The 11,994-nt window shown below is 32.7% G+C and overlaps 1 protein-coding gene across 6 annotated transcripts; it reads right to left on the reverse strand.

Moving 5' to 3' along the window:
- Nucleotides 1–892: 892 nt before the first annotated feature.
- LOC133672526 (nuclear transcription factor Y subunit A-7-like) lies at nt 893–7,102 on the reverse strand. Of its 6 annotated transcripts, none has more exons than XM_062093000.1 (8): nt 6,965–7,102; nt 6,774–6,888; nt 4,925–4,986; nt 3,870–4,012; nt 2,968–3,069; nt 1,833–1,997; nt 1,250–1,364; nt 893–1,168 (listed from the first exon to the last, which is right to left on the reverse strand). In XM_062093000.1, exons 2-8 carry the CDS (start codon nt 6,776–6,778, stop codon nt 1,143–1,145), a joined length of 618 nt encoding a protein of 205 aa, XP_061948984.1. In that variant the 5' UTR covers nt 6,779–6,888; nt 6,965–7,102; the 3' UTR covers nt 893–1,142. The 6 variants fall into 6 exon arrangements, with proteins under 6 accessions (XP_061948984.1, XP_061948979.1, XP_061948971.1 ...); XM_062092995.1 differs by having other exon boundaries at nt 3,870–4,024; XM_062092987.1 differs by having other exon boundaries at nt 893–1,364; nt 1,833–1,985.
- Nucleotides 7,103–11,994: the final 4,892 nt, after the last annotated feature.

An 11,994-nucleotide genomic window follows, 5' to 3' on the forward strand; every position in this document is an offset into this window, starting at 1 on the left:
CGTGTTATTTATTTTATTATAATGCCACTAATTAAAGCTCATATTTTATAAAAGACCTATAATTGTGAAAGGGTATTTTTAAAAGGTATGGATAAGAAATACCCTTACAAAAAAATAAGGGAAGAAGTGAACATGCCCCCCATGTACATTAGTGGGAGAGATTGTCCTAGCTCACTAGGCACGGGTGAGGGAAGCATTTTTCTTCCACAAACGAGGATGGATAGAAGTGAACATGTCCACCACCTCGTGAAAAAACCGAACCCTATTATATATAAATTCACAAGTATAATTTTTTTTTTTTTTTTATCTTTCATCATGCATATTTCTTAAATAATTAGTTTTTTAAAATAAATTTATTGTTGGATTTATGTTTTGATTATTTATATTCAACTATTAATGAGATGTGTAGTTAACATTTTCAAAAGGCTGAGCAACCAGCTAGGCCCGAGCCTTGTCTTCATGAAATCTCCATTTAAAATCTAGAACGAACTTAAGAACCCTAGTCGTATCAGAGCATTTGAAGTTTTCATCTCATATTTTTGGACTCCACTCCGCTCATTTTGTTTGCACTGTTGCCACACTTGCTTCCTTGCAGCTAGCAAGGGGCAGGCATCGTCTGATTGATGCAAGAATGGATTAGACAGGCCAACGGGACACTCTGACCATGATCAAATCTTTGTTTGGTTTCAAACAAGAAGAGTTAGGCGTGCTTTATTTCTTATAACATCTACACTGTTGATTATAACAAGTTGGAAACACTGCCGTTCAATTTCTACAATTTCCTTGATGGAGCGCTAGGAACACCCCCAAAAAAAATCCATGCAACTCGGAAAATAAGCTCCTATGAAAAAGGCCTGGTCAGATTTTCCAATACTTAGGCCTCACCCCATCATAAAAGCAAGGAAATGCCCTCACAGCAAACTTAACCATCAATCTCCTCGTTAAGTACAAGAACTAGAAAAAATCCACGGGAGCAAAGATAATGTTGAACGCCTCTTATCTTTGCTGACTCCTACAAACCAACTACTGGAAAAGGCTATACATACTAATGACTTGTAGGTGCAGAGCCACGATGAAGCAATACTGGGACTCTAGGGCTATGGGTTTCCTGAACCCCCATCTATGAATAACTGTTTTCTGAGCTAATTGTGTGCACCACCATCACTTCCTGTGTATCCCTACTAGTCAATTGAGGAAACAATATCATTTTTATCGGACTTAAGATTGATATTAGATTGTGATTTGTCACCTGAAGCCACTTCATTATGTTCTTGATTCTCTTTTTTCTTCGAATTGAGAAACCGACCCCCACATCCTCTAGCTCTTCTCAGTGCATGCTGATGCCGAGATTCATGCAAGTATGGCTGCAAGAATAATTTTGAGTTGTCATGAAACATCTAATGCCGTAGAGGACATAGTGCCACATAAACCGGGGTGTAACATGATAGGAAACAGAGGAGAATAGCCTAAAACTAGACACGTATAATCACAGGACTGTCAGACATCCAATCAGGTAATCATAGAATCACATTCATATGGGCATCGGATCTTTCAAGAAACTCCAGACTATTACCAATGAAAAATCATCTTCAAGCTTCCTATGAGCCACATTTGAGAGGTCTTTGAAAATTATACCAGTGGACATTATTGACCTAAAGTAAGAAAGGAATAAAATGTCTGAAAATAATATGTAAGAGGAGCAGCAGTCGTGGAACAATAACAGCAAGAGATTCATGCAAGCCTTCTTTATTTTAGGTTCTAATAAATTAGGTAAACAAAACACTATGAAATGCAAGCAGAATTAAAAAGGCTTCAGACAACTAAAACTATACCTTCCGAGACTTGATTGCTTTGCTTTCTGATTCAGCTTTTGCACGAGATTGTCGTCGTCTCAAGATACCATGATACTGTTTTGCATTAACAAATACAGGTTCCTCAACAGCATCAGATGGCAAAGGAACTCCAGCTTGCTGAATTCCCATCAACTGAAGATGGACCTGATTAGATGTACGCTCATGAGAGTTACTTGTATCCAAAAAAAAAAAATTGTTTGCTCATAAGTGAAGTCTAAATAAGTAAACACTTCCAGCGATTATTTAAAGTCCCCAATGAACCAAAAAAATATCAGATGCTCAACCCTGAAATAGGACCCCCTTGCAATTTAGCCCATCTGTCCACTGATTTCCATAGCTGACATAGTTGAACATTATCGAGTTCCACATAAAACAATAAATACCTACTCAAACCCCAAGTGAAACTCCTTTCCTTATCTTCTCTCTATACTGACCCATCTCTCCTCCATTTTTTCATAACTCCAACTCCAAAATAACTCACTTCCCAAAACTCACCATCATTGCATTCATAAACACAATTTTTTGGGAGTGAAAATGAAGTTGATTTTTGTAAATTTAAAGAAACAGTATGCTTACCGATGCTCCTGGGTCTGGTGGTTTGGTATAATATTTCCAACCACCCAACCATCATGGTTCAAGCATTGGTACGGACAAAAAAAAAAGAAACATTATGCTTTGTTGAGGAACAAATCGAAGGAAAATCGAGAAAGTATGTTAAAATCTGGAGAAAAGCTATTGAAGAGGGAGTGGGGGAGGAGGAAATAGGTCCGTTGAATATTAGTAGGTTTTCTTTGTGGTTTGTGGGGCCTTTGATGGTCAAACAAGGTGAAAATCAACGAAACCCTACATTTTGTCAACTGATGGACCACATTGCAACAGAGCCAGAGTTCGGTAGTGAAATTTTGGGATTTCTTAGTTCAGGGGAGACTTGAAAATTCACTAAAGTTCGGATTTTTTAAAATTTGGCCTCAATTAAATGTGATCTCAAATTGACAAATCACAAGAAGTGCCATGTTTCTTATATTTGTCCTCATTGCTATAACCATTAACTTCAGAATCTTGATTTCCTACTCCAAGAAGAGAGGTCTTGACACAAGATCAAAAGATAAATTACCATCGGTTGTGCACCATAGGGCTGTGGAGGATATGGCTGAGGATCATATGGAGCAAAGATGCTTCTATAATAAGGATCTGGATATGGGTAAGTTGCTGGTGCCTTCAATTCAAAAAAAAAAAAAAAGACAAAAGTCAGTATGTCAAAGTGCCTAGTTCTTATTTAGGTGGAAACAAGTACTGGATTACAATTTTTAGCACAGTTGTGGGAGAATTATCATTTTTCAAAATAAGCTTAAAGAAGATCAAAAGTCATGATATGGAAAAAGAAAATTGTTGCAATGCAAAGTAATTATGATCTGCTTCGTTCAATATGTTAATGTATTTCATTTTATATGTAAAATGGGCAGGAAGCTGAAACTCAACAAACTTCCACACAGCCATGATTACATCAGAGAAAAAAACATGATCACTCGATGATGAATAAAGTTGCCTAAAAACATTAAAAAGTTTTTTAATTCATGGAGAAATAGAGGTATACATTGAAAGCAATTGTAGCTGTCAAACTGATTTCCAAAATTAAACTAAAAATACCATTAACAGAGACATAGCTATAAGCACACAAACACCAGAAAGGCCGAGGCAAATACTTTTCTAAAATGCAAGGTGGGCAACAAAAAATTCTTGGCATACGAGGGAGACAAAAAAAAACTTAGTAAAACTGCATGTCATTAGGCCAGTACAGGTCCCCCGTTTACTGTTGACTAAGTTAGAAAATTCATTAAACATAACAGGCAGAGTGAGATAAATATATTGCCAACGCATCTCTGATATTAAAATAATTATAAGCAACAAAAATCAAAGACTATACATACAGATGCTTTTAACAGAAAATATGTGAATCTTGCCTTCACACACAATTTCACATCAGTGATTAACAATAATTTATGCTGTATATAATACCATAGCATGTCCTGCTCCAAGCTGTGGAGTTGCATACTGAACACTTGGAGTTGAGAAGCCCGGGTGTGCCTGTGCCATTGCAGGAGATGAAGACTGAATCTGGGGTTCTGATTCATTTTGCTGCTCATCAGCTTCACTATTATCTGGACAACCAGCTTTCAAAAATATTATTATCATATGTTAAGCATCACACGCATGGAATTTTCCAACAAAAGATAATACTTGACCACACCAAGCTTCAGACAAAAATGGCTAACATAAAAATAAAAAACATCCAAAGACAGTGAAAGTCAAGTATTATAAGCAAAGACGCACTGGGTTTACTCTGCATAGGCAAAAACCATCCAGAGATGGCGATGATTAAATAAACCCGCCTAATAGATTAGGGTCATTAAATCACTTAGCAAGAAAAAGAACATCCTAGGGGCCAGTCAAATCCACAAGAAGCACTGATCATAAAGTACTAATGTAGGAACATGCAAATCTTATTAGGAACCTTAGAGCCAATGGGTTTGGCCTTGATAAGACCACTAATTAATAACTATCTCCAATCTAAGGCCAAGGACTAGTTATCTGAAAAAAAGAATGACAGCTAAAACTAATGCACCTTATCAAATAATTCCAAGAAAATCCCTAGGGAGTAACCAAATATCTCAAATATTGTTCTTCACAATTACAAGTTTACTCCATATTGGAATGTAGGTTTCCCACCAAATTCGATATACATGATATTCCTATGAAATACAGAAATGCTTATTATTCTTTCCTGTTATTTTTTTATTAATATTATTTAGCTTGGATCCGGGAGTATTCAAGCAATGCAACTGGAAATCTCACTAAAGCTGCCCACTGGAGCAAAATATTGTTGAGGCAAATTGAACAAATGATAGAAACATGAATCCTAATGGCCCCATGGTCAAGGTCAGATCCTAATAATATAAAATATCTAATTGAGCAAATGACAGAAACCTGAATAAATTTTACATTCCATCCATTTAAAGAGAAAACTGTGTAGCTAAAGTAGTAACTTAGCAAAAGAATTTCAAGAAAGTTACCAGAAAGATCATGCAAGGAAGAAGTCATGGCTGTTATGCACACAGAGTCCCCGAACTCAAATCTGGAAGCACAGTTAACACCAAAAAAAACAAGTCAAGGTGAAATTAGAGCATTATGATGAGATGCTAGTTGAGTACAACACAACCACGACAAAGCTCCTAAGACACAATGATGGCTGAATGATTGCATGCGTGTGTGCATGTGTGCGTGATTGACAGCTTTAAAACAACCATACAACTCAAATGAACAATACAAGGCTGATGACATGAAACATTTAAAGATGGAAAAAATATGGACAAATATTTGAGAGTTTTCTTAAATCTACTGTTTCTTAAGAAAAGAAAGATTTGAATATACAAGACAAGATCACACTAGAATAGTTCTGGTAGCTGATAGCTGTGCTATTCAAGTGTAATTATCAGGGTAATCCTCCCAGTGCAAATAATTAATTATGTAGCTTTGTCTATTCATTTGCATAAGAAAAATGTGGCCATACCAAACATCTTTCAAAGTTCTTAACTTCACGCTCAGTAATGTACTAATGTATAGACAATTGGACCTTCAATACAAGTGGTTCTTCTCTCCCAACCAGAGGGGAAGATCCAGGGTTTGAATTGAAAAAAAAAAAAAAAAGCTGTTCTAACTATTCCAGGTGCAAGAAATTAAAAAAGGGGAACTATAAACCTTCATCATGTAAATCAACCATTGAACAAAAAAATCAAAGAAAGTAACCCATAGCAGAGCAATTTTACTCAATATTTTCCACACAAATTCAAATTATGAAAACAAAGGTTGGCATGCATAATATTCATTCACTTGCATAAGCAATACATACATTGCAGAATTGAGCAGTTTTCTAAATACTATCATAAAACACGATTCTCACATCACACATGCTTAAATTAAGATACTACATAAATTATGGTGATGAAAGAGTAGCTGATCAAAGATTGTCCTCAAAAACTATTCGTGTTGAATAACCCAAAAAATATAAAATAGTGGCTTTCAATCAAAACAGACTCTAAAGCTTAGAAATTAATTTACATGATTTCCCTTCATATTAGCTACATGACTCTAAACAAACCAATAAAACGCCAGCTCCACTGCATCCACTTTGCCAACATAAGGTTACCCACCACCTAAAAAGCTACTGGAATAGAACTCGGTAAAATATAGCTAATAAAGAATACTCATTTCTCAGAGTGCTTGTTCATATTTCACACACACACACACATGTATATATGTATATGTATATGTATATGTATATTTGGTGATGCTATTGCAGCAAGGCCAACAACATATTCGTGTATCACAGCCAAAAGCTACCACAACGCCAAAACACACTAAATCTCTCCACAACTTTCAACTGCCACCCCATTACTTGCCAATTAGTCATAAAAGCTCATTATCAACAGGAAATCTAAAACTGAATCAAACAGCTAAAAATTCAACCAACCCCATCAACCCAATTAACCAACTCACTCAAACTCGCCCGAATTGAACTCTCAAATAACTCGTATCACAAAAATCGAACTCTAAACACACGATCTTTAAAATGAAACGAAGCCAAATGCTTCACATTCATTACCGGTTCCCTCATTGAAACCAACAAAATAGCATAATTTTCCGTTTGGTTGCTAAGAAAACGCATGCAATTCAAAGAAAAAACCCAAATATCCATCAGTTATAAAAAAAAAACAAAAAAAAAAGACTGTCGGCAACCAAACAGTTTGGGAATACAAAAAAAAAAAAAAAGAAGCAAAGAGAAAGAGAGCTTCAATGATTTGAATTGGGATTTGATTGAACAGAAAAGGGGAATGGATTAGGGATTCGAGTTTCTAAATTTACCTCATACACAAACTTCCTTATGTATTTGTTTTGCAGGGCGAGAGAGAGGCAGGCAGGTAGTTTTACGATCGGTTGTTGTTGCCTGTTGACGTTCACAATTCTCTGCTGCTTGTTGCTGGTAAATAAATAGAATTTTTCCAATGTTATTTCTGTTTGGAGAGATCATAAATAGAATTCAGTTTTTACTTTACCTGCCCTCTTTTCACTGCTGCCTATCCAAACACACCCTCTCTCTCATCCTTTTCTTGGCCTCCCCCGGTTTTTTCCGCGTACGTACGTGGCCGAGTGATGAGATGTTATTATAGCGGGCATTGTACTCATGGTTAAGCCTTGATTTTTTAAATTCAAATATTCAGGTTATAGTCTTTCAAGAATTTCAATTCCATCCAATTAATTAAATTGATGTAAAAGATCTACCTAAAATTGTTTTTATTTATTTATTTATTTATGTGCAAAGTAATTCATTTTAATCTCTTCAACAAAAAATTGATACTTTTTATATACATACACGCGCAAACACGTTTGTTCTGTAACTTTATGGTTTTATTTTTTTATATAATTTTTTTTCTATTATAAAATTCATTATTTTTTTATGATATTTAGATACAAGTTACATTATTTTCACTCATTGTTTTGTTTTTTGTTATTTATTTTTTATATTCAGTATTATTAAACACTTTCGAGAATACATAATTATATATCAACTCGATTCTCAGCTCAAGCATTCAGGCTAAATAATAAATTCTATTATACAAGAATTGATCCAATTAACTTAACGAATTAATATGTAATTTGTTTAATTTGATTAAAGTCTATTATTATTATTATTATTAATTTAATTAATTTAAATTAATCCAAGTTAATTTATATAAATTATAACCTTATTTTTAAACCAGATAAGTTGAGTTTGATGACGTTGCTTATATTATTTAGTGCTGCGGATGTCCACAATAAGGATATCATCCATAAAGGAAGTGGGGAAAGTATTGTGGACAAAGAAAGAGGCGGCCAATGAAAAAGTGGAACATTAGCTTCTTTTCTTTTATTTGTTCTTCTAACCTTTGACTACGAACCAGGCATGTTTTTACTGTGAATTCTAACGATAAAATAATATTTATTTTCTCTTAAAGAAAAACTCATAATTAATTAGAATTGAATTTTTTAATTAATTTTTATTTAAATTTTATGAGATTATCGCAATTCCATATATAAAATAATAAATTTTACATATAATTATAATTATTTGGTCAATCTAAGTGTATCATTATCTTAATATTTTTTTTAAATAAATATGTTATCTAATATATATGATCATTTTAATTAAAAAATTATTTAATATACATTGAATTTATTACTTTCTAACATCTTTATCTATTTTTAAAGATTAGAAAAAAAATTCCTGCCAGCGGGGTAATACAAGCCAAAAATCTAATTGGTTCTCGTTACCGTAAAACGAGAATAAATCCCCTGCCGTCCAACCAAAAAAATGTTTTAACCAAGTACAGTACACGTGTTAAATCCACCTCTATTTTACGTTAGATGGTAGGGACTAAAATTGCGTTTAAAAAACAAAATGTTTGATATAATGATAGCATTTTTTTTTATTTTATTGTAGTGTTTTTAATTTAAAAATATATTAAAATAATTTTTTTTAATTTTTTTATATTAGTATATAAAAGTAATTAATTTAAAATAAAAAATAATCCTTAAAAAAAACACCAAAAGCAAACACTGCCTGAAAGTTCGAGAAGTTTTTGCTGTGGAAACTGGAAAGCAAATCCAGTGCGTTGGATGCAATGGGGAAGGAGATTCGGGCAGGAGAGAAAAGCTGACCGAGAATCAATCTAGAACAGGAGTTTCGTGGGCCCCTAGGAGTGACTGGGTGAGATTGAAGGTGAGCTCCTAACCGTTAATATTTCAGTACTGTTGTGGTGAGGTGTATGGATGGTGGGGCCCAGTGAGAAGGAGGAGATTAGATTATTTGGAATTCTAGAACTTTCTGCCGTGAGAAATCACCACGTGGGCTGCGGACAAATTTTTGTATGAAGTATTTTAATTTACTTTTAAATTATATTTAAAAGCGATGACACAGTCTCCCTCCATGAACAATTATAAACAGTTGTTTAAATATTGCATTGATACACGACTTAAAATAATTGCTTGGAAAATTGTCTCTAGTATCCTATAATTAGGTGGTCACTTGTTCATTAAATTTTAAAAAATTATAGTTTTTTTTAAATTATAATTTTACCATCTAGTAAGTAGTCTAATAATAAGAGTTTAGGATTAAAGAGTTTGCTTCCCTGTAGTATCAGATTCAAACACTGTGGTTGCTAATATGATGATCACTAGAGGCTTACATAGTCGTTAACTTCAAGGTTTATAGGACTAGTCGAGATGCACGTAAATTGATCAGGATACCTATATTAATAAAAAAATTATAGTTTATATCATAAATTTTAATGAGTACTTATTGTACCTAACACGTTAAAAAAAATATAAAAAATTATTTGATTATATATAGTTATTATTACTTTTCATTTAATATTAAAAAGTATCTAAACCTATTAAAATTAAAAAATTACCGACCCATGTACTTCCACTAAACATCAAACATAGTCACCATCTTCCCTTATATTTGGTCTCTCACCGGCCACCATCTTCAATTGTAAACTCATAAAAGTCGCCATTGACTAATGAATTTACAAGTACTTTTATTCAAGAGATGGTAATAATAGACATCATAACCATCTACTGTTTATCAAAAAAATAATACAAAATAATTCTTTTATATTAATCACAATCTTACAATCCTAATTTTTTCTCTAATTAAACTTAATTAATAATACAATCCCAATTCTTTTCTAATTAAAATTAAATAATAGAAGATAGTTTTACCCTGGCTACATTTCATGCACAAAGAAATTACGTTTAAAAAACTATTTGGGAGAACCAAATTTTAACGTCTTAAATTACTGAGTCGAATCGTCGTTTGACACCGGCGGGTAGCGTGTATCGCAATTCACAACAAATTGGTGAGAATTAGGAGAGGGAATGAGGCAAGGGTTCAATTTCCCCATAGCTGAGAAACCTCCAATCATATGTATGACTATCACAACCTTAGCCTGGTGTATTATGAAGAAAAAACCCCAGAATGAACACAAGACGTGAACCCCTTTCCTGCGTCGAAATCCACACAAGAATCGAATTCCAAATCCAGATCCAGATTCAAAGTGAAAAAACCCATTTCTAACTCCCTCTGTGTGTGTGTGTGTGTGTGTGTGTGTGGTTGTGAAATCCAAGAGCAATAGCAAAGATAATAGAGGTTAATTGGATGAACTAGCTGGATTCACTGGGATTCGCTGTTACTGTTGACAAATCAAACAAGAATCTAGAAGATGCTTCTGTGATTTATTCGACAAAAAGAAAACACCTCCTCCCTCTTCTCTCTACATTCTATGCAGAAATCATGATAAAGAAAAACAACTCAATATTATTATTACTGTAATCATTAATAAATTTTTTAAAAATATTATTATTATTATTATTATTAAAAAAAACAATAGATTTAATTTTAATTGTAAAATTAAAAATTATCAGTATTAGTATTAGTATTAGTATTAAATTTGAAAAAAAAATATTTCTATTGAAGAAAAACCATAAATTTGATTTGAATAGATTAAAAACTATAAGAATATAAGTCAGACAAGTTTAATATTATTATTAATATTATAAATATTATTATTATTATTAGAGTCGAACCCCAGAAACTTGAGTTTGGCTAGAATGCCAGACCAAGTAATCTGGGTCTTGCAGAGGCATCAACCCATGTTGCTTGGATATGGAAGAAGATATCATACCCAAGAAACCCGAGTCTAGCTCAGCTAGACCCTAGGAACTTGGGAGGGACACGACTGAACTCTAAGAGCTAGTGTTTAGCCAGGGAGAGAGTCGCATGTTACTTGGATTTGGAAGGACATGTCATAACTAAAAAATATGAGTCTTATTATCATCATTGTTATTCTTATTATTATAAAATTTTAAAAAAAATATTACTACTATTGAAGAAAAATCATAGATTTGATTTAAAAAGTAAAATTATAACTATAAGAACTTGGGTCAGGTATGTTTAATATTATTGTTAATATTATAAATATTATTATTGTCATTATTATTAATATAATTATCAAAAAATTTGGAAAAAATATTATTACTATTAAAAAAATCATAGATTTGATTTCAAAGGTAAAATTAAAAATTATTATTGTCATTAGTTTTAGTATTATTCTTATTGTTACTATTACTATTAGTATTACTACTACTACTACTATTACTATTATTATTAAATTTGAAAAAAAAATATTATTCTTTTTATTATAAATATTATTATTTTTATTGTTATTAGAGGAGCCATACCCAAGCAATCTCATATTCAAAATCCATCTATAGTCCCTTGAATCTAGCTAAATCCAAAAGAAATAATTAAAATAAACAACTCAGCGCAGTCACATAGTACTTATACCAACTCGGCACAGTGACAAAGCACTTATACCTGCCTAGAACGAAGAGAAATAGCAAAGAAACCACTATCATCCCCTTCAAAATCAACCAAAACCAGGAGCTACCACGCAATATGGAACGTTGCAAGCAAGACCTGTATCTAACCACCAACCTCTCCACACTAAACAAATCAGGAAAATGTCAGGCCAATAAATATCACTGACAACAAACAACCCACAACATGCCATGCACACCACGAAAAAATGGCAAAAAGCAAACCGCTCACAACTTGTCGCGAGAATCAAGTGTGTTTGGTATTGCGGTAGCCATTGTGGTTGTAGTTTGAAAAAAGTTGTTTTTATAAAAAGTATTTTTAGTTGCGGTTGGTTTGAAAAAAATAGGTGTTTGGTTAAAACTATGATTGAAATTGAGGTTGAACAAAAAGTAGTTTAATGTGTTTTGTTAAGAATGCTTTTGAAATTGAGGTTATAAAATAATTTTAAAAAAGATATATTAATATTGATGGTTTTTAATTTAAATATTGTAAATTTAATTATTGCTATAACATCATGAAATAAATAATACTTTATATAAAGTATTTTTTATTATTTCATTAAACCATCTACAATTCTATTACATACAAAATTCATCCGGTAAGAACTTCAGTTTTTATAATTTTTTGAGCGTGCAATAAAATTAGATAAAATATTATCAGGAATAA

Source organism: Populus nigra, chromosome 1 (assembly GCF_951802175.1).
Source record: "Populus nigra chromosome 1, ddPopNigr1.1, whole genome shotgun sequence".
Classification (NCBI taxonomy): Eukaryota; Viridiplantae; Streptophyta; class Magnoliopsida; order Malpighiales; family Salicaceae; genus Populus; species Populus nigra.